Genomic DNA, 23,773 nt, shown 5'->3' on the forward strand with positions numbered 1-23,773 from the left:
AACACACACGGTCACCCAGAGGGTGGGGACCAGCCCCATGCAAGTCATCAACCAGCGCCGCCTACAGAACAAACCCCTGTACCACATGTTTGTCCCTAAGACTACTGTAAAACCAAAGGGGACCCCTGGGCACCTGGCAGGGTCATGGGGAGGAACCCCACCCATGCATGGGGATGGACCAAGTGGACTCTAGCCTCCCAAGGCAGGGCAATGACACCTCATCACAGAGGAAGTGGAGAAGGTCACCCATCACTATCACTATTCTAGTCCAGGAGGTCAGATCCACAATGCGGAAGTTCCCAAGAGCAGGAAGCAGAGACTGAAAGAGACCCCCAGAAAGCCAGCTTAGGAGTCTGCATGATAGGATGGGAATGAATATAGGACAAGAAGGAAATGTTCCATTTCAGATTTCCTCCCGGGGAAAAACCGTTCCGAGGAAATACTTTGATAAGCAGCCTGTGGTGTGGGGGCAAAATTCCAGGAGCACGCACAAGTAATAAGGACGGCAGACACACGTCCTTCTGAGCCCTGGAGGATGCTCTGCTTCATGGGATTTGGGTTTGGGAGTTGGAGAGCAGGACTGAGGAAAGAGCTGGGAAGCTTGGCACAAAGAGGAGAGCGATTCTGGATCCTGATATGATGAAGAGCCAGGTGTCCGGGCACCGCACAGAGGACAACTGGGAATGACCAGCAGTGGTCCCTGGTAATCAGAAGTTTCTACTGAGGATGCTAGAAAGTCACTGTGCTGTGGCCCAGGGCTCATCCCAAGTGCCTTTCAGGGTAAGGACTTCTGGAGTGCAAGGGCGATGTGCCCAAGTGCCTTTCAGGGTAAGGACTTCTGGAGTGCAAGGGCGATGTACCCAAGTGCCTTTCAGGGTAAGGACTTCTGGAGTGCAAGGGTGATGTCTCGAATGACACGTGAGCAAATACCTCCAGCATGCCAGAAGCAGGGGCCAGGGGATGAGGCAGAGCTGGCCTCAGGCTGCAGAAAGAACACAGGGTAGGAGATAGAGGCTTGAGGGCAAGGCCCAGCTCTGCAGCTAATGATGTTTGAGACCCAGAAAAGCTCCTTCCCGCTCTCTGCTTTATTCACTCAACCCTAAAAAGGGCTCATGGCCTTTCAGCCCTAACAGTCTATGACTCTGATTTTAGTTCAACCCTCTCCTCAACACAGCATGGGAAGGAGGGGGCTATTAGCAGAGCATGTGTGCATTTACATGGAATGGGTTTGCTGCCACTCCAGCATAACGAACTTTCTCACAGATTACATGTGCAAAGAACTGCTCAGATTGAACTGTAAGATCACTTCGGATGCACTATTGATTTTCATTATTTTCGTTTTCTCCATCCCTGAGTTCCCAGCAATCATCCCCCAGTTTGATGTCACCCAGAAGAAAAATCTTGGCCTCCTCTTTCTAATAATCAGTTCATAAAGTCTCAGAACTTGGGGGTCTGAGGAAATAGGTTGGTTGGGATAGAATTTTTTTTTCCTTTTTGGCCACAGCATGCAGTGGCTTGATGTGGCATCATAGTGCCTGGACTAGGGATTGAACCTGGGCCACAGCAGTGAAAGCACTGAGAACTAACCACTAGACCATAAGGGAACTCCCTGGATAGAACTTTTATCCTTCCAGAGGGAAGATGGTTTCTGACCCCTAGAGCCAGAAGAAATTTCTCTGGCTAGAGCAGTAGGTATCCTTCAAAGACAATGTGATGGACCAGTCTTGCATGGATACCCACTCTTCTTATGTCCCAAAGAGAGCAGCTTCTGGGAGTTCCCATCATGGCTTAGTGGAAACAAGTCTGACTAGCATCCATGAGGACGCAGGTTCAATCCCTGGCCTCACTCAGTGGGTTAAGGATCTGGTGTTGCCATGACCTGTGGTGTAGGATGCAGGCTCGACTTGGATCTGGTGTGGCTGTGGTGTAGGCCAACAGCTACAGCTCCGATTCAACCCCTTGCTTGGGAATCTCCATATGTCGCGGGTGCAGCCCTAAAAAGACAAGGAAGGAAGGAAGGAAGGAAGAAAAGAAGGAAGGAAGGAAGAAAAGAAGGAAGGAAATCTCTGTTATGAAAAAATTATCCTGCAAGAGCACAAGGGTGTTTGGGGCCTAGTATGACTATCCATCTGGGAGCGCTCAGCAGCCCTTCTCCTTCAAGGCTCTTCCAATACCAACTTTCCCACACCTTTCCCCTTGTTTCCCTGCAGTGACCGAGCCATACACCCTCTAAGCAGCACCAGTTCTCCAGAAGGGTAAGCAAGTTGGATTTCTGGCAAAGGAGACCTCTTCTGACTTGGCAAGGGCTATGCAGGGGACTGAGGGTCCTTTTCAGCCTTTCTCTGGATCCATTTTCATCCTAGGCGAGATGAGCTCTGCACACAAACACTGGGATGTTACTGTCGGACACTGCTCTGCCTCTGTCATTGAGGGGCAATCACAGGTAGCTGTGCACAGAATGACTTCAACAATAGAGCAACAAGATGCACAACTCCAAGGCTATTTTTTTTTTTTTTACAAAGTATAAAAACGAAAACTAGAAAGACTGGCTCACCTAAAAAACGTTCAGGACAGTGGGAAATACATCAAGGGACTATGATGGAGGGAAAGACCACAGAGAAGGGCGACTCCAGGGCTTAATGGGTTGGCCTTGGGGATCTGAGACAATGCATTCATTCATAGGTGTACAAAGGCCCAGTCACTGTCCTAGGTGCTGAATCCCTACATAGCCAAAAACAGCCCACAAGGTCCCTACTCTCCCAGCACTTACAGTCTGGTAAGGGGAAACCAACAATTCAGTCGTAAACATACCATAGACAAGATGACACAGAAAACTGTAAATGCTGTGAAGAAAACCAAACAGGATGGAGTGATTGAGAGACACCGGCAGAGTCAGAGAGGCCTCTCGCATAGCCTGAGTGTTTAGCCTCTTTTCAGAGGTGACCTTCAGTAGCGACCTGTGGACTGAGATCAAGGCAGCCATGCAAAGATCAGAACAAGGGCATTCTGAACATCAACGACAGACCATACAAAGGTCCATCGGTGACTTCCAGGGCAGAAACGAGGTCTGTGTGGCTAACACACAGGATTTTTGTTTGTTTGTTTTTGCTGTCTTAGAAGTTTAGGAGGCAATGCCTAAGAAATATAAGTGCCAGGAGCACTCCACTCTGCACCATGAGACACATTTTCGCTTTTGTTTGCCTATGATGATTTTTTTCTCCCCCTACTTCTTTAGAAAAACAAATGCTGAGCAGAGGTTAGGAACAAATCTTGGCATAAATGTAAACATCTACTCTGTGGAGACACAAGCAAGAAATGTGTTTGTTTCTAATCTGCAAAAGGTAGGAGAGGCCTTAACTCAACTGTTTGCTGGGAGACCCAGACTTTACACGTATCCCAGTGGGTCCTGAAGCCAACTTAATGGATCGTCCTCGTTGAGGATTCTAGTGTCTTTGGTGGAAGCGAGTGAGCAAAAGCAAACTGAGATATTAGAAGAGGCAAAATATCTAAGAAGAGAAACTGCAGATAGAGTCGAGGAAATGAATGGGCTGCCGGCAGCAAATATCACTTCCGTGATTCCTGGGAAGGAATCACGTGACTACCTTCAGTGCGCTAGCTTGCTGCGTGGATGGCCTCTAATGAGGCACAGTTTCTAACCAGTTGGATTTCACATTGCTCAGTGCCAGCTTGGTGATTTGTTTTGCATGAAACACTGCAGCCTGTTAACCCAGTGAGTTACAGTTCTAGGTAGGCAGCCAGAATCTCTCACAGCCCTGAAACCCTTTTTTCTTAAAATAAAAAGTGATGAGGATGAGGAGGATGACAATAAAGGAAATGAGTTCAATCAGGTTACCATCTTGAAATCTTGAACGAGTCAGGCTAAAATGACCCAAATAATGGACCTCCTTTTTTTTTTTTTTTTTTAATCTTTTCTGGATCATGCCAGGGAAGAGCTCGATCCATTTTTCAACGTTTCTCTGCCCTCTCTGCTCTTGTTGGGGGAACGAGGCCTCTCCATTTCTTTCCTTTCGGGCTCAAGATAATTTAGAGTTCTGGAGGAAGCAGGACACTTTGGGACTCTGGCCTGGGACAGACTGAGTGGTGATGCTGAGGTGTGAGAATTCAGGAGCAGAGGCATCACACTTCATTCATCTCCACTGTACAATGTAAATGTTCTCCTGTGTGTGACACCACAAAAGCAGGCGTTTTCTTCTTTGCGAGATGGAACAAGAACCATCCCTAGCCATAGTCGGTATGGGGTCTCTCTTGCTGATTCAAATGAACTTAAAACCTTGGGCTGAGTGGAGTCTGATCCCCTGCACCTGCCTCACTGAGCTGCATCAGTGTCTGGAAACCTCTGTGGTTCCTCTCTCCACATTTCTCCTCCTCCTCCTGGAACAGAAGGGAACAGACAGAGTATGCTAGCTTTGACACCAGGAAGGCATGTCCCTGCTCCCTTTACAAGGGGACATTTGATGGATAAAATAGCTCACATCCAAGCTTCCTCTCCAACAGGTCAGGACAAGACAACTCAGTGGTCACAAATGGAAGGTAGAAGGTGGGTCTTGGTTTGCTGAGTTTCAGCTGCAACTGTTACCTCAACGGGAACTGTACAGAGCTAATCCGAACACTGGCTCCATCAATGCATGTAACTTAAATGACAGTAAAAAAAAAAAAAAAGACTGAGGAGTTCCCGATGTGGTGCAGTGGATTAAGGATCTGGCATTGTCACTGCAGTGGCTTGGGTCTCTGCTGTGGGGTAGATTCAATCCCTGGCCCAGGAACTTCCACAGGCCGTGGGCACAGTGGGAAAAGAAAAGGGAGCTGAGTAGCAATAACAACACATGGTTTTGACTCAAGATAAAAATGAAAGGCCTTCTTAGCTTAGAGAAGTCAGGAAAGAAAGTGAGCACACGCGGACGCCCTTGTGTTTGTGAGTATCATGTGCTTAAGTGTAGGCAGGTGTGTTTGGGAAGGGGCGTGGTGCAAGAGAAACTCCTTCAAAGTACCAAAAGCCGAACTGTCTGTTAATTTTCTGACAAGCTGTATGGTCCCTTTGAACTACCAAAAACAGATGACTATGAACAGACAGTGTCAGGATGCTCAGGAAGTGCACATGGGCCACCGGAGCACCGGATTCAACTAACATCGGCCGCTGATCACAGTGGAATTTCTGCTCCCGGTACTGCGGCTCCATCGGCTGAGCCCAGAAGTGGGGGCGCGCATTGGTTTTCCACCACACGGGCACAGTGTAAAGCTGTGCCCTGGAAAGCTGTGAACTGCTTTAACATGTTTTGTGATCTAATATTTGTAGTGTGATATTTCAAGCAAACACAATCACTTTCCAAAAGAGGCTATTTCTTCTGCCCCTCTCTCAAAGAACCCAGTGCGAGCAAGCCACGCGGGACTGATGTTTTGTTTGGTGATATGCTTGCAGGATGGATCCATAACAAGTAAATAAGCTTTATCAAGGCAACATGTGGCTTTGTGAAAACTGACAGACAAGAGCTGATCTAGAAAATCACACAGACAGAGGACTGGGTAATGGCCTCATTCTCAGCTTCAAGAGGGTGAAACACCTATCAGCGCGCAGAGGAGCGGCCAGGAGGCAGGTCTATTCTGAACTATAAAAATGTACACAGTTGTTCATGCAATTCAAAGAACTTGTCTTGTTAGACCATTTTACGCAGATATTTTCCAGCACATTCAATCAGCCCCCTCAAATCGACACTGTCACCAAAATTCAATCAATACCTCTTGTGGAGAGGCTTAAGTATCTTATCTAATAATCAACTTATTTGAGATTCCCCATGCTGGTTGCTATTACCGAAAGGCATTTCTCGATTATTTACATTTAACTATACATTACTTTGATCTCTGTATCAGCTGCATTCAGATCAAATGTGAGCTTCTAATTTAATTTTACTTTGGATTTCTTGTGACATATCTATTTATGCCAATTGCCCAGGAGGAAAGGACCATCAGTAATAATAACAGTTATGGAAAATACTTATTGAGCACTTCTCCCATGCAGACTCTGGGCTCCAGCCATCCCTGGCATTGTCTACTTTAATCTTCAGGCAAGTTTATAAGGAAGCCATGGCGGGTATTCCCATTTGGGCTGATGAACCGGGGCTGAGACAGTAAATGTCTTATCCCCAGGATTTGACCTGGGTCGTCTGACTAGAGAGGCCAGTTCCTAATCACTGCACAGCTTTTTTTTTTTTTTTCTGTCTTTTGTCTTCTTAGGGCCGCACCCACAGCATATGGAGGTTCCCAGGCTAGGGGTCCCATCGGAGATGTTGCTGCCAGCCTACGCCAGAGCCACAGCAACGCCAGATCCGAGCCGCATCTGCGATCTACACCACAGCTCATGGCAATGCCGGGTCCTTAACCCACTGAGTGAGGCCAGGGATCAAACCTGCACCCTCGTGGTTCCTAGACGGATTTGTTTCTGCTGCGCCATGACGGGAACTCCCGTACAGCTTCTTGGTTGTATGAATCATTCCAAAAGGAGATGCCCAAGGCCCCTTTCCACTCTGAGTTAGCAAATAATCAGAGGGCTGTGAAGATGCCTTGCAACTAAGAGACGACCCAGTCCCTGAACACGGTCTGGGTCCCTTCTGTTTACTGTTCTCTGGGCTTTGGTTTCCTTCTAAGATGTCTGTCCCTGTCCTAGAAGCCTTGTGCAAGAGATGGAGTGAGGCCCATTACATTCTTCACAGGGTATTTTCTGAGTGAAAATAAAAGGGAAGGAAAGGAACGCGTGGATATTTTTGGTGTAGGGATGTGCCTGTGTAAAAATTCCAACTCATCGATTATTAACTGATAAGGGTCTTGATAAGGGTCAATTCTCTGCACCTCCATTTTTCTCATCTGTAATATGGGGATGGCCATAATTCCTCTGCACCATGAGGTCAGGGAGAGGGTTATAAGAACCAGTACTGATAAAGCACTCACCACATGCCTGGTACAGAGGGGGTGTTCAGTTGTGTCTTGTGAGCCGTGATCACCGGCCGGGACCCTCACTCATCCTACACCCTGTGTGCCACCTGCTTTGAGGCTTTGCTTATACACGTTCCTTCTCCACTGCATCGGGAGCGCCTCATGGCCTGGGTTATGTTCCTTCATCTCAGGATCTCCAGCTCCCAACACAATTCCCAACCCATAGCTAGCACTCATGGACGTCTGCTGAGTGAGTGAACAACTGCATATATGCACGTAGTCCAGGGCCAGCTTACTCAACAGACAAAGTAACTGAAGCTCAGAGACGCCAAGTCACTAACTGAGGCCACAGAACTGGATGGTGGCAGAGCTGGATGGGGGAATCAAAGCTTCTTGACTTCCAGTCCAATGTCTGCACACACAGCAGAAGGCCTCACTTTTGCATTTTCTTAAGAAGGTTTAACCACGGACGAAGACCAAAGTGATAACCAGAATATCATTAATATTATCAAACAAGGGGCCCATTTAGAATCTATTTTTCTATTTTTCTAACTTCCTATAACTTCCATGTCAGCAATCCATCATCTAAAATGCAAAAAAAAAGGTGCAAAAGTATGGGCCTAAACATTTTTAGTGTCTTGCATCTTAAGTAATTGCACAATACTACTATGATAATCTAATGGCAATTGACAAGATAAAAATGCATAGTAATCATGTATTGTACCTGATATAAGCAATATTATATCACCTAGTACCCTGCCTTTTACACAACTATTTCATTACTTGGAAGGTCCCTGGTAATGAATATGCTGTTAAGCAGAGTTTTTTTTTTTTTTTTTTAATTTGCATGTTTCTCTTACAATGATTCTTCAATACATTTTTCAGACTTCCTTCATAAATAAGTTTCATTATTCCTCGTTATTAAAACACACACACACACACATACACACATACACACAAACACACACACACACACACACACTCTCCTTTCCTGAAAGGATACCATATATTAGATGACCCTCCTATATAAAATCCTACATGAAAAAAGGCCAGGCACCCGCAGGAAAATAAGTAACTAGACAATAGAGCAGTAAATACAGTTGGGCAGACATAAGGCATTGCGTACAGTTAAAAGTCTGCAAAAAGACCCTTTTACCATGCAAAGAATCAAAAGAATTTAGTTTTACTACAGCGCGAGACACATCCCAGCTTTTGCACAATTTATCACCGATTTCTTCATTTTGTTGTTTTAAACGTGCTTTTAAGACATACTGGATAACTAGTAAAAATTGTATACAATGCAAATGACATTTCAGATAAGTTTTATTGACTTAATGCTCGGATAATAAAATTATAACAATCAGTATTATTCTGATTTATTGCAATTTTGCCTTTCACTTTGTAAGGAACTTGGTGCCTTACACGGAATTGAATGTAATGTTGCTGCCACCTCAAGGTCACTCACTGAAAATGAGATGGGCTCACTTCAGTCTAATGCACTAAAGCCAGTAAGTAACCGAAGCCTTTATGGATGAAAAGATCACATTGTGGTCACATCACGGTAAATCTAAACTTTTATTTGCAATGAAACAATGGGTTTTATATGCAATTTGCAATGAAAACATACGCCAGTAATGCGAAGATGGCATTGTGAGTACCAGGTCTGCGAGAGGCAAGGCTTTTATATCACAGTCCAGGGGAAGAAACGTCAATCCATCAAAGTGAAGAGCCATCTGTGCATAACTGGCATATTGACAGGGCATAATCCAGATACAGTGGTTTCTTTAGAAAAGAAATAGTCCTTGAGTTTATTTTTCTCTCATAAAGCTCCCTTGGCTCTTTTCCTCTCCTTCTTAAATCTTTCCCAGTTGGTGACCTCTCTGAACCTGACTCGCTTCCAAATGGATTTATCAAAACTACCCTTAACACGAACGAACAGTTTACAGAGAAGGAAATGCCAAGGAGCCCGCTCACTCAAAGAGATAACGTGTTTTGCCTAACAGATTGTCAAAGATCAACTTTTGATCCCACTGGTTTGGCGAGGTGGCACTGCGAGTTAGAAAAGAGAGGGGAGCGTGGTGATAGTTTCCAAATTTTAAAATGCACGTACCCTCTGACCGGCAGTCCCATTTCGAAAGATTTGTTTTTCAGATATATGCATACATGGGCACAACGATGTCTGTACAAGGAAATTTATTACAGCCAAAGATTGGAAACAAAACTAAATGTCCATCAACAGAAGACTTGCAAAGTAAATTATAGTAAATGCACAAAATGGAATACGGTACAGCCTTTGAAATCGTCAAGGCAGTTCGCTACGTACCAAGATGGCATGATTTCCGAGATCATGTGGGGAAGTAGGGGAAAAAAAGCAACGTGCAAAACAGCGTGTATAGGATGCTTTGTGTGTATGTGTGTGCACAGACTCTCTTTGCAAAAAAATACAGTAAACCACTAAGAATGGTTCCTTTGTAGAAGAACCAGGGGACTGGTGGCAGAAGCAGGGGAGACAATTTTCCCTGTATATCCATTTGTATCTTGTATTCGATTCTGCATCTATGCGTTCACTACTTAAAATGTGTAAATAAATGCAAAACATTAGCTTGTAATTCAAGAGAAAGCCAAAATTATCAAGAAAAAATACAAGTCCTGAGGTGGAATTGAATTTAAAAAAAAAAGATACAAAAGAACTTATTTATAAAACAGTGGAACTTTACAGGTGGAATTTAATTTTTTTAAAGAGACAAACGAACTTATTTATAAAACAGAAACAAAGTCACAGATTTCAAAATCAAACTTCTGGTTACCATAGGGAAAACCCTGGAAGGGGAGGGAAGAAGGAGGAGGGTGTGAATAACATATACACGCTACTGTACGCGTGTGAACGAGAACCGACTGTACTGCACAGCAGGTTCAATAGTACCCATAGTCTGTCATAACCTACATGGGTGAAAAGAATGGCTATGTGTATATGCATAACCGATTCGCTCTGCGGTACACCTGAAACTCACACAACATGGTAAATCAACTATAATCCAGCAAAATTTAAAAAAAAAAAAAAAAAAAAAGGCCTGAGGGCAGAGGTTCGCTGGGGGCCAGGGGCTTGCCCGAGGCACCGCCCCCTCAGGATGGTTCCTCTGCCCTGACCCAGCGTGGACTTGCATTTATTTCCTAGTCTCCTCATTCCGTTCATTCTCCTCTGACTCTTCTGGTTGTCAACCCTCAATTCAATTTCTCTGCAATTTCTTGTGTTTTCTCTCTAGGGATCCTCACTCTCTAGAGTCCCCCACCGTGAGGAGGACGAGAGCCAGCTCTCCTATTCCTGGTGCCAGTACGGTGGGCAGGCTTGCCAGGTACACGCTGTGTGCACTCTGGGCATACACAGCATGAAGCAGCAGCATGGCAGTGGACAGACCCGTTGGCCATCTGCCCTGGGGCTGGAACTCAAAAGTTCAGCAGGGATTGTGTGCATTTAGCGTCTTCTCTCAGCCCAGATACCACAAGGATGACCGCGATATCTGTCCAGTGAACGGCACTGGCCAGGGTGTGGACGAAATGCCTTTGGAACAGAGTCTAGAAAGCTGGAGATACTCCACAGTCTGGGAGAAGGCAGAGGGGCAGGAAGTCCAGCCATCGTTTCTCGGATACGGACCAGGGTCACGGGGCATTCACTGGCTGTCTGTGCGGAAAACCTCTGGAAGGAGGGGAGGAGCACCCAGCAGAGAGAAGATGGAGGTGAGGAAAGAAAGTGGGTGCCCCAACTGCTCAGCTTCACGTGTCAATTGATTTCATATGCCTTTCCCTTTTCCCTCTTATTAAAACAAATCTCTTGATTTTTTTTTATCTCCTTTCAGTGACACATCATTAACAGTGAAGCCAAAATTCTGTTGGACTTTGCTTAACAATTCAAATTCCATCAAATATCCCCCAAAACACTAAGCCACTGATAGGCAGCATTTTTTTTGGTCACACCTGTGGCATGCATAAGTTCTCGGGCCAGGCACCAAAACCGAGCCATAGCAGTGACGCCAGATCCTTAACCCACTGAGTCACCAGGGAACTCTCCCAGGCAGCATTTTAAAAGAACACACATTTTAAAACCAAAAAAAAATTGTAATGCACCATATTGGAGTTCCTGCCCTGGCACAGTGGGTTAAGAATGTGACTGCAGTGGCTCCAGTTGCTGTGGAGGTGTGAGTTTGATCCCCCAACCAGCGCTGTGGGTTAAAGGATCTGGTGTTGTCACACCTGTGGCTTGAATTCAACCCTTGGCCCAGAAACTTCCATATGTCATGGGTGCAGCCATTAAAAAAATTGTAAAGCACTATAGAATTTAAAGAATCTGTAGTTCCTATTGTTGCTCAGCATGTTATGAACCTGACTAGTATCCATGAGGATAGGGGTTTGATCCCTGGCCTCACTCAGTGGTTTAAGGATCCAGCATTGCTGTGAGCTGTGGTATAGGTTGCAGATGGGGCTTGGATCTGGCGTTGCTGTGGCTGTGGCCTAGGCCAGCAGCTGCAGCTCCAATTCGAACCCTAGCCTGGGAATTTCGATATGCCACAAGCGCAGCCCTAAAAAGGCAAAAAAAAAAAAAAAAAATTAAAAATGTTTCATTAAAAGCATATGCATTTCCCATCAAACCCAGACTTGAGCTGGTTGGTTTTCTTTGGGTTATTCGTTTGAAATGATACAGTTCAAAAGATTAGGGTTGCTCTTCCAGCGACCCAAGGAATCTTAAAATCTTAATCCATTTTGAAGAGACACCACCCCTTTTATCATATTTGGAGGTTACTGAAAAGTTAGAGGCCAAACAAGACACCAGGACTGTTTTGTCTTAGAGGGATGTCTTTGTAGATTTCTGGCATATTGTAAATACTTCTGCCTTTTCACCAGGAGAAGGTCACCTGCTAAGCCCTGCCCCACCACGTGAGGTGGGTCCTCCAGAAAGGAGGGCAATGCAGAAACTGGGCGCATGGCAGGACCACCGGGCCCCTGCCTCTGCTCTATGGGCCTCACAGTCCCATGACCTCACTCTTTCCATCCAAGAACCTTCCAGCCCTAAAACTCTCTAACATTTATTCAGAGATAAACAGTGAAAGAAGAGAAGGAAAGCAACAATGGGGAGCAATGAACTCGGAGTCTGGAAAACTTAAGTCAAGCCTTGCACCCAGCCAGAGTTGGGAAACAAGCTTCCTTTGTCTTTCCTCCCCCATCCAGGGTTTTACACAGATAAGAATTAAGAGAGACTATTTGATGGAGTATTTTTTGCCTCCAGATCCCCTTCTTCCACCTTCTGTGTAATTACCCGCAATCATCTCACATGTATAAATAGACTCATTTAAAAATACCCCCATCTCATTAGGTGTTCCCAACTCAGTTTGGAGACAGCATTCGAGAAGTCCAGGATCTCTTGGAGACACAAGGAAGACCAGGAGTTGCGGAGGCAAAGGCCAGATCTGGTCTCTGAAGTAGTAGCTGGGGCCTCAGGAACCCAAAGCCTTCATGGAAGAAGCCAGCATGGTGGTTGCAGAAAAACATGAGAGATCACACAAGGGAGAGGCTCCTGAACACAGAAGCCGGAGCTGGGGGGAGAATTCTCTAGAAGAGAGGAACTGAAGACAAGGACTCCACGGTGCAGCATGGACTTCGTCAGCCCAGCGAGGCTGAGGCGAGGCCTGCCATGACTGACACCAGCAATCACAGACCTGATGGGTGGTCTCCCACCGACAACACCCCAGCATTGTGCAGAAGTGAGCTGGATGGCATTCGTGGCACAGCTGTTCATGTTATAGCATTTTGAAAATTCTTTTTTCTACTTAGGGCCACTCCTGTGGCATATGGAAGTTCCTGGGCTAAGTGTCGAATCAGAGATGCAGCTGCCAGCCTACACCACAGCCACGGATTTGAGGGATCTGAGCTGAATCTGCCACCTATGCTGTAGCTTGTGATGACACCGGATCCTTAACCCACTGAGCTAGGCCAGGGATTGAACCCACATCCTCTCAGACACTGTGTCAGGTTCTTAACCCACTGAGGCATAATGGAAACTCCAAAGGTTTCAAAGATTTTTGATTCCGCATTTAATAGATTTACAGGAAATCTCCAGGCAGTGCAGACAAGGGGCTGAGTCTGTCTCTCAGCTGGCTCAAGGCCCATCATTTGCAGGGTAACTTTAATTCCTGGGATATGGAGTCATACAGTCAGGAAGCAGGCCTGACCCCTGTAAGGTCAGTGTCGCGGCCAACTACCCTGGGCTCAATTTAGAGCCATAACTATGGCAACGACGATGCCCAATCGGTTATTAGAGGAGATTTATTGACGGATATGCTTGAATAGCAGAGCCATTAATTGCAATTACCAGACAAGACACTTTGTTCATCTCGGAGAACTGGATGCCAAAATGCCCTAACAACTTTAAAATCCCATTTACTCTTGGGCTCCCGGCTGGCATCACTGCACCTGCTTCAGCTTCTCCATACCCAGAGGGAGAGGGGAAGGGGTTTAGCTTGACCTGGCACCAGCTGCAGAATAAAGCAAGTTGCTGGGCAATGGGGCACAGGACACAGGGACCTCAGAGTCCCAACAACGCCTGTCACAACAGTGAGGGAAGAAGGAACAGCCCTTCTCTTGCTGGGGCCCCTCCTCCAGCTTCCACCAACAGGGAGTGGAAGGCCTTCCTCCTTTGCTCTGCAGGTCCACGCCCATCATTTTCTTTTCTTCCTTTTTTTTTTTTTTTTTTTTTTTTTCTTTTTAGGACTACACCTACAGCACATGGACGTTCCCAGGCTAGGGGTCAAATGGGAGCTAGGCTATAGGTCAAATCAGAGCTGCAGCCGCTGGTCTACACCACAGCCATAGCAACACAGGATCCAAGCTGCATCAGGAACCTACAGTGCAGCTCACGGCAACACCGGATCCTTTAACCCACTGAGCGAGGCCAGGAATCGAACTTGCATCCTCATGGATGCTAGTCATGTTCATAACTGGCTGAACCACAGTGGGAACGCCCCATTGTTTTCTTCAAGACTCTCCAGGTCGCCATTTGGCCTGCCTGGGCTTGGGGTAGCTCAGCCCCAGCTCTGTCCACCCTGTGGTCCCCTAAGCCCAAGGCAATCAATTCCTGGATTTCATCCTTCCGGCTTTCCTTAGAGCAGCCTCTTCTCAACACCCCATTTCTCTACAACAGGGACTGACTCTCACCTCCCCCTGTACCTTCCAATCTCTCGTTCTGCTCCCATTTCCTCCTAGCACTGCAATCATGCTACTTATTGGTTCGTGTTGTCCTGTTTATTCCTATCTCCCTCCCTAGATTCTAAGGTCCACGAGGGCTAAGATTCGGTCTGTCCTCTCCACCTCCATTTTCCTCATGCCTAGAATAGCACCCAGCACAGTAGGTGCTCAAGAAATACTTGTTGACTGAAAAAATGGATTCAGTTCACTCTGTGATTATGCTTAGAGGGCCCTTTTTTTCTCCAACTAGGTCATAACTTCCCTGAAAGCAGGGATGCTCCCTATAGCATCTTATTCAGCACTATGCATGCCTTTGGTTCTTTAAAACAAGACAAGTGGGAGTTTCCTGGTGGCACAGTGGGTTAAGGATCTGGCATTGTCACTGCTGTGGCTGGGGTCACTGCTGGGGCCTGAGTTTGATCCCTGATCCCTGACACGCTACACACATGGCTAAAACAAAATAAAAAATAAACCAAAAAAAAACCCAAGTGGACAAGAGAGGTTGCAAACCACAAACTCTATTCATGCACTGGAATAAGCACAAGCACATCTTTCTCCACTTCTCAAGGAAGAATAACAGCTAAGACTGAAATAGTGCTTTCTACAGGGCACTGCTCAAAGCGTTCTCTGGGGTATTCATTCATAAAAGCCACACAATATGCCTATGAGATCTGAAATGTTAATCTCTGCATGTGAAAGGTGAGGAAGTGGGACACAGTGAGGTAAAGTGAGGTGCCCAAGGTTATAAAGCTAATGAGACCCAGATGGGGCCCAGAATCTGTGCCCTTAACCTCTACGCTATGCCATTTTTCTTGAAATCTAGGATAAACACAAAAACAAGCAGGGAAATTCCCGTCATGGCTCAGCGGTTAACGACCCTGACTAGTGTCCATGAAGATGCAGGTTCGATCCCTGGCTTTACTAAATGGGTTAAGGATCCAACCTTGCCATGAGCTGTGGTGTAGGTTGCAGGCGCGGCTCAGATCCTGCGTTCTTGTGGCTGTGGTGTAAGCCGGCAGTTGTAGCTCTGATTTGACCCATAGCCTGGGAACCTCCATATGCTGCAGGTGTGCCCCCCCCAAAAAAAAGACTACCTGATGTCAGTGAGGTAAAGCTTTTTAGAAAATTCTTTCCTAGAGAGAGTGGAATGTAGTTCTTTCAAGGAGCTATGAGAATGCAACTCCCACTCTTAGATTCCGCCTGGGTTTGGATCACAATTTTTTTTTTCTGTACCTGCTGCATATGGACGTTCCCAGGCTAGGGATCGAATCTGAGCCACAGTTGCAACCTACACCACAGCTGCGACAAGGCCATATCCTTAACCCGCTATTCCACAGCGGGAACACCAGATCACATGAATTCTCGGCTAACACTGATGAACCTCTTCATCACCGCAAAACTAGCCAACCAGCCTCGGACAGGGATGGAGCAGGCACAGGTGGTTGTGAAGTCCCAACAGGGGATGATAGATAAAGAGGGAAACCTGGGGAGGTGGGGAGACCACTGGAAGTTCAAGAAAACCCTCAGAACAAGGCAGGCTTGCTGGACTAGTGGAGCTGCCAGAACTGCCTCAGGTCATTGGGTGGGGGATGGGATGAAGCCTGCATTTAGATTCAGACCAAGGGCCGGCCTGTGAAGACCGCCCTTCAGCTGATTTGAATACACACCTCACCAGACGCTAAGGAGGAGCTACCACTCCCAGAAAGGAAGAGGTGGGTCTTTCCAGCCCCCACGCCCCTTGGATGATAAAACTGTGGCCCACAGCATCCTCAGGCAGAGGTTCCCTGCCTGCCCCCCAGCACCTCTTACCAGCGTCCTATCCTCATAAATCTGTTTCTTGCCTATCACTTTGTCTCCCGTGGAATTCCTTCTGCGCGGAGGCATCAAGAACCTGAGCCTTGGTGAGTCCAGACACCAGGTGAATAACTCGAATCTAAAACCGTGGGTTTAAGTCCCAATCTGGCTTTTGGCTGGGTTGAGTCCCCGTACGTGGGTTCAAGTTCCAGTCTGTGTGGTGGCTGGGTTCAGGCCGTCCGTGTAGTCAGTTTCAGTGCCCCTCTACAACATCTCAGTGTTAATAGGTGGGAGGACCTCAGATCAACGAGATGACTCAAGTTAACTGGGGTTTTCTTTTCTTTTTTTTTTTTATTTGTCTTTTTGCCTTTTCTAGGGTCGCTCCCACAGCATATGGAGGTTCCCAGGCTAGGGGTTCAATCGGAGCTGTAGCCCTGGCCTACACCAGAGCCAGAGCAACGCAGGATCCCAGCCACGTCTGTGACCTACACCACAGCTCACAGCAACACCAGGTACTTAACCCACTGAGCAAGGCCAGGGATCGAACCTGCAACCTCATGGTTCCTAGTCAGATTCGTTACCACTGCGCCATGACGGGAACTCCATCTGGGATTGTCTATACTCAGCACTGAGACGCAGTGATGTGGAGTACTTTTAATTCAAATTTTCCTCAGCGGGTGTTAGAACCCACACATATTTAACCCATCTCGTCTATCAAGCAGTTCTCTATTTTACACAGGCAAGCGGAGTGCTATAGGCTGAATGCTGTGTTCCCCCAACATCCATATATTGAAACCTATCCCCAGTGTGATTAATGGGGGAGGTGGGATTCCTGGGAGGTACTGAGATCATGTGAGTGGAATCTTCATGCATGGAATCATTGGCCTTGTAAGACAGACCCCAGAGAGCTCCCTCAACCTGTCTGCCATGTGAGGACACGGCAAGACGATGGAGGTCCATGAATCGGGAAGCAGGCCATCATGGTACACCAACGCTGCTGGCATCTTGATCTCGGACCTCCCAGCCTCCAGAACGGTAAGAAAATTTTTTTTTTTTTCTTTTTTGGCTGCTCCACAGCATATGGGGTTTCCAGGCCAGGGATCAGATCCCAGCTGAAGTTTCGACCTGCACAGCAGTTGCAGCCACACTAGATCTTTGAGCCACTGTGCTGTGCTGGGGACTGAACCTGAGTCACATCACTCTAGAGATGTCACTGATCCTGTTGCACCACAGCAGGAACTCCAGTTTTGTTGATTTTTTTTTTTTTTAAATCAGTCCCCAGTCGCTGGTTTTCTGTGATGGCAGCCCGAATGGACTAAACTGGAGTGATGTGATACAGGGTTGATGAATCTAAAGCACTACAAGAATCTCTGGCATCTAATATATGGTACAAATGAACCTATCTATAGAAAAGAAACAAAACTCAGAGACATGGAGAACAGACTTGTGGTTTCCAAGGGGATGGGGGAGGGAGTAGGATGGACTGGGATGGACTTAGTAGATGCAAACTAGTGCATTTGGTGCAGATAAACAATGAGATCCTGTTGTATTGCACAGGGAACTATATCCAATCCCTTGTGATGGAACATAGAGAAAAAGAAGGTATATATGTATGACTGGGTCTCTTTGCTGTACAGCAGAAATTGACAGAACACTGTAAATCTATACTAAAATTTTTTTTTAATAATAAATAAAAAACTAAGAATCTCAGAGTTCCCTTCGTGGCTCAGCAGTTGACAAACCCGACTAGGACCCAGAAAGATGTGGCCTCCCTCGGTGGGTTGGGGATCTGGCGTTGCTGTGAGCTGTGGTGCAGGTTGGCAGCTGTAGCTCGGATTCAACCCCTAACCTGGGAACTTCCATATGCCACAAGTGTGGCCCTAAAAAAAAGAAAAAAAAAAAAAAAAACCACCAAGAATCTCAAGCACCTAAGACAAATGCTACTATATTCATTATTCAGGCATTCATTCCTTGTTTCTTCACTGGCATCTACTAGTGGCAGGCACCGCGCTAATACAACACACTGGCTGACATCGCAGAATCTGCTGTTTACAGGGGGAGGGGGTGAAGGACGTGAATGCAATAACCGCACAGATAAACCGTGGCAATGGTCAGAGCTGTGACGGTCAGCCAGTGCATGCTAAGGGAACGCGGCTCTGAAAGAGGGTAAAGGGATTAAACCTGGTCATGAAAGTCAGTGAAGGCCGCCCTGAGAAAATGGCTCTTTGCTGAGAGCTGAGGAAGAGGAAGCGATAACCACATGAAGAGGAGCGGGAAGAGGTAGGAGGACACCAAGCGTGGTGCGGCTGGAAAACCAAAAAGCACCCCTGAGAATGGGCAGGAGTGATGGGGCTGAGGCTGGGCAGTGGCCAGGGGCATCAGGCAAGACCCCAAAGGCTGGATAAAGGTCTGGTGGAGGAGCTCCCTGGTGGTGCAGCAGGTTAAGGATCTGGCATTGTCACTGCTGTGCCTTGGATCGCTGCTGGGGCATGGGTTCAATCCCCGCCCTGGGGGTGCCCCCACTGCCAAGAAAAAAAGGAAACCAAAGTTTGGGTTTTGAAAAAGCAGCAGCAGCAGCAGCTGGTGGAGACTTTTAGGCACCATCAGGAAGGGAGAGTCAAGGACGAGTTGGGAGGTGAAACCGACAAACTGGTGATACATCAGTTCTATACACTCTGCTGTGGCAGGAAACTGGACAAACATGCTAAGAGCAAAGAAGGAAAGGTCAACAGCAAGATGTTGAAACAAAACGACTTCCTGGCCCTTTTTAAGATAATCAGGAAATTAAGCGATCAGGGTGTATGTTTCCAGAGTGGCACCCTTGGGCCACATCTCCCCACCCTGAGCTCACTCCACACAGTTCTGCAAACCAGAAGGCAGCTTCTCAGTTTGATAACACTGAGGGTCAACTCATACTTACCCGTGGAGATGGGCCCTAGTTTGCATTGCTTTCATTTGAACATTAAAAAAAAAAAAAACTATAATTCCTGTGCTGCTACCAACCTTATTATGCACCAGTCTAACAGGGTACTAATTTTAATCTGCACAAAAATCACAGAATTTTCATGCTGAGAGGAACCTTAAACATCATCTGAATATTTGTGAATTTTTCCAGGAGACATTTCCATGCATAATTTATTTCCTATTAACATGTATGTTTCGGGAGTTCCCGTTGTGGCTCAGCAGGTTACGAACCTGACTAGTATCCATGAGGATGTGGGTTTGATCCCTGGCCTCACTCAGTGAGTTAAGGATCCAGCATTGCCATGAGCTGTGGTGTAGGTTGCAGACTCAGTTCAGATCCCTTGCAGCTGCAGCTCTGATTCAACCCCCAGCCTGGGAACTTCCACGTGTGGCTCTAAAAAGCAAAAAGAAAAAAATTATGTGATTTTTAAGAAAACATATGTTTGATGTCCTCTAAAGAAACTGTTTTTTTGTTGACTCAACCCAGGTGTATTGCCTTTTGGGCCCCTCTCACTCCTACCTGAACTCCATCACACACGCACAAAAGACTGTACCCGCAAGGTACTCAATCAACACTGTTAGTTGAATGACTCTCTGACAGCAAACCAAAAGCACCCTCTGAGTCTGACAGTCAAAGCCATAAAGTCAAGAGAAGGGTCCATTTAGAAGAATCTAGTAAAAACATACAATAGAGAAGAGGTGAACAATCCCAAGACTCCCTCCACTGGCTCTTTAAGGAATGAAATCAACTGGAAGAAGCTTAACCCGTGGTCCCAGCCCCTCTCCGTGCAAGGAAGGTGGTGCTATCACCCACAGGAAGAGTGGTCAAGGCTCAAACAGGAGAGCTGAGAAGGACGTCACATCACTGGTTAAAAGGTCAGGAGGAAAACCAGTATATTCAGCAAACTGAGAGGTCCTGCAATTTTAGAAGGAAAGTCACTTTCTTAGACAACACCAGAAGTCTGTTCTAGGTTTTTCCTTTCTTTGATCCATCGGTGTTGCCTAAGCCACCGACCGACTTCACAGGGTCCAGACATTTTAGATCAAATCATTGTGTGAGCACCCCCGTTTTTCAAAACACAGAGGACACGTATCTAAGATAAAACCCGTAAAAACCAACCCCTAGATGTCATTGTTGCTGCTGAAATATCAAATCTTGAGTCTTGGAAATTCTAAATCGAAGAGATCCTGTTCATCTGAATAAGCCACTTAAGTAACGCAAATTCAATTCGCTTTCCATTTTTCAAAGCCAAGTCCAAAGTCTTCTGGACTTCTTAACCAAAATGTAACAAAAATCTTAGGGGGTTAGCAGGCATTCCCTTGCCAACAAAATCCCCATTTAGGGAAAAGAGGCTGAAAACCCACATAGTTGTATAGGACGTGACATGTCAAATTCCACGACTGAGGAGCTGGTTCTAGATTCCCTCGGTGATTCTGGCCTCTTTTGCGCATGTCCTCTGACTTCTGCGCCTGCCTCTGACACTGGTATTGCAGCCCAGAGCTGACTGTCCTTCCCACCAAGGCCAAGTGAAAGCACCAGGTGCCCACTGGTGCTTCACACCCTCCACTTCGAACCCTATTTCCAAGCAGCCTCAAATGCAACATGTTTTTTGTTTGTTTGTTTGTTTTCACATGTTTTTTCACAGAGCCCCTCATTCGCATCTCTTCCTTCTATTTCATATCATTCTGGCCTGAACTTGTGCAATAATCCTACTTGTTGTTTATCAATTCAGTACATTGGTGTTTCATTAAGTCCTTTAAACTTTTCAACAGCCTAAACTAGGTATCACTAGTCCCGTACAGAGGAAGTAGCTGAGGCACAGACAGGTTAAGTAATGTGCCCAGATCACACAGCCAGTGAATGCTAATAGGTTTTGAAGCTTAGGGTAAGACCCAGTCCACAGCCTGGATTTTTAGAGCTTCTCCAGGGCCAACTCCCAGGTCCCTAATCAGAAACCACCTTTTTTTTCTTTTTCCTTTTTACAGCCACATGTGTAGCATATGGAAGTTCCTGAGCTAGGGGTTGACTCAGGGATGCAGCTGCTGGCCTATGCAACAACCACAGCAATGCCAGATCCGAGCAGCATCTCTGCAACCTATGCTGCAGCCTGCAGCAACGATGAAGCCTTAACCCATTGAGCAAGACCACGGATTGAACCCGCATCCTCACAGACACTATTTTGGGTTCTTAACCTGCTAAGCCACAACGGGAACTCCCAGACCTCATCTTTATTCTCTCTCCCAAACCCCTGGCTCTCAATCAAATGCTTGATCTTCCCCCAAACTGCTTTCAAGTAGCTCCTCAAATAAAGCCCAGGCCTGGGAGCATGTCTGCTGAATGAAATCACTTTTTTCTTTCCATCAATGAGTGTTTGCTGTGTGTAACTACATTCTGGGCCCTAGTCTAGGCCCGGGGGAATATCAATGCACAAGACTGGCAAGCTCCCTGGGCCCTTGGAGTTCATTCCCTGCCAGAGTAGACAGATGCTGAGGCAGGAATTACACACATAATTAATGATCGCAGAGCTGAGTCCACAAAGATGTGTGAAATAAGACTAGCAGAGCCCCTAACACAGGGCCCTGCACCACGAGGGCCCTCAAAAGATGCTTGTGGCCTGTCTCCACCTGGGTCTGCCCCAGCCCCAGGGTGCCCTTCAGGCCAAAGCTCTCCCTATTCCCCGACTCCAAGCCCTCCCCGCCAGGCAGAGGCATCATCACAATCCGGACAGATGCCTTGTGTCCACTCTCACCTCATACCTCCATTCACAGTGGTCCATGCTCTTCCATGTCCCAAGCTGGTTTTTGTACAGCCTTAGCTCAGGCTTTTCCCCCTCCCATCAGCTGGGCACAGGGATGCCCCTCTGTGTGGCCCACAGGTGAGAGCTGAGGGAGAGGCGCTGGTGCAAGACAGACGGATGACCGGGGAGCCTGGCCACCCGCTCATGATGCTCACTTGTGCCTGGCAGCCCCATGCAAGCCCGGTGTTGGATGGGCCACTTCCATCAAGAGATTTCCATCAAGAGATTTCTGTTGGGCCTTCTCAACCTTATAGGCTTCTGGAGCTAATGACGACCAGGTCTGGCCTCGAGGCCAGAAAAGGCAGGACGATAACCGAGTGGACCGTTTCTGGGTACCACATGCATCCTCCCTTCCCCTTCTCCCTCAAGTTTCTTTCTCGATGAGAGAAACATCCCAGAAGATCAAATACTAAACCATGCTCCTTATGCTGGACTTCTGAGGGATACGAAGGGCTTAGAGTGGAGAACCTTAGAAGGTGGACTACTTACCATCCGTGGCTGTCCATTTACTGAGGTCTTAAGGAAGGGAGAGGTGGAACTCCCAGCCAGCCAGTGATGCTGCTGGCTGGCGGCTTCTCCTAGTCTATCACCTCCAGAGGAGCTGTCAAAATAACAAACGACACATTTGGAGGTCACAGGATTATCCTTTAGCCGGGCCCTCTTGGTTTGATTAGCAGCTACTTTTCCTCATAGTGTCTTTCTTCATCTTCTCCACCTTCTTTTCATTTTCTCCCTCTGCCCCTCTCATCAATAAAGGTCACTGCATTAAGGAAACCTCTTCTGTGAGAAGAATTTAACGGTACCCTATTAGAATCACATTGTCCTGCTCCGAAGCAGGTGGTATTACCTGTCAGCAGGGTTTGGGACATAGCAAATAGCTGCCACCCAGCTCAGCGGAAGCTCCTGGGCAGATAAAGTGGCCAAAGGGGACAGCCCTCTGGAGGCCTCAAAACACCATTTTCATTCGCTGGTGGAAAAGAGACTGACTTTATTGACAAAGAGGACTGAAAATTGCTTGAGCGTTCCGATAACCGGCCTGTGTTGGAGCAGAGAGACAGCCTGGCGGAGGCCAGCTCCCTGCCTGCCCGCGCAGCTCCGCCCAGCCCGGCTTTCCGCGGCAGAGTCTGCGGCACGCGCAGACCAGACTGAAAGGAGCCTCTCGACATCCTCGCGAGCAGCCCCTCTCCACCTCCACTCCCAGCCTGCTGGTGCCTTTCCTGCACCCCCACCATAAATCAACATGAATTTCGGGGCAGCTCTGCCGGAAAGCTAGCTCTTCAACCCATCCCGGGGACCCAGGGGTCGGGCCTAGATTCGCTGGAGAAGGCAAATGTGCCCGGCTTCCCCCTGGAGTGCTCTGTGGTTTGGCTGCACATCCCAGGGAGGCCACTAGATGTCACCACCACGGATTCTAGTCCTTAATAAAGACAGAGTCGGGGGCTAAAGGAACTCTCCGAATTCGGTCCCCACCTGGACGACAGGGCTGCTTCAGATGCTAGGACATTCTGAGCTCCACTGGGGGCCTCTTCTAAATCAGTGAGTGGCTCCGACCCAAAACAGCTGAGCTGAAAGTGAGGCAAGACCAATGTCAGCTAGAAGACACCCCAACTCTCACTTTGGGGGGCCCATGCTCTTTCTCCAATTCTTCCTGGTCGTTATCAGTTATTGTGTATCCTCTTAGTTTATTCTGATCCTCAATAAGTGAGAAATTAATTACGTGTGCCTTGTAGCACAAGAGACTGTAGATGTCAAGGTGCTGCTGAAATGTTGTAGGTCTGTGGCTTTTAGCAGAGGATGAGTGACAGATGGATAATTTATGATGATTCTTGAGACCTGAACTATAATTATGAAGTATTTCTAGGTGTACATTCAGGATGCAAAGTGTAAGAAGCCTAGCGCTAATGTTAATTTACTACTGACAGCTGTATGTATAATAATATATCATGTCTTTTAATCTTATATTCCTTCTGACTTACATCAAGCAATCTTTTCATTCATTAATAAAATCAAGCCTTGCCATTATTCTTAATGATCAGGTC

The 23,773-nt window shown here is 46.9% G+C and overlaps 1 protein-coding gene across 1 annotated transcript in view; it reads right to left on the bottom strand.

The window, feature by feature from the left end:
• The window catches only part of LOC110261352, a 422,463-nt gene that overhangs the window by 393,841 nt on the left and 4,849 nt on the right, over positions 1–23,773 (bottom strand). The window contains exon 2 of the mRNA XM_021097538.1: positions 22,224–22,335. Coding sequence (XP_020953197.1) covers positions 22,224–22,335 — 112 coding nt within the window. The remainder of the gene's footprint in view (positions 1–22,223; positions 22,336–23,773) is intronic.

The sequence above is a fragment of the Sus scrofa genome, chromosome 6 (assembly GCF_000003025.6).
Source record: "Sus scrofa isolate TJ Tabasco breed Duroc chromosome 6, Sscrofa11.1, whole genome shotgun sequence".
Lineage (NCBI taxonomy): Eukaryota > Metazoa > Chordata > Mammalia > Artiodactyla > Suidae > Sus > Sus scrofa.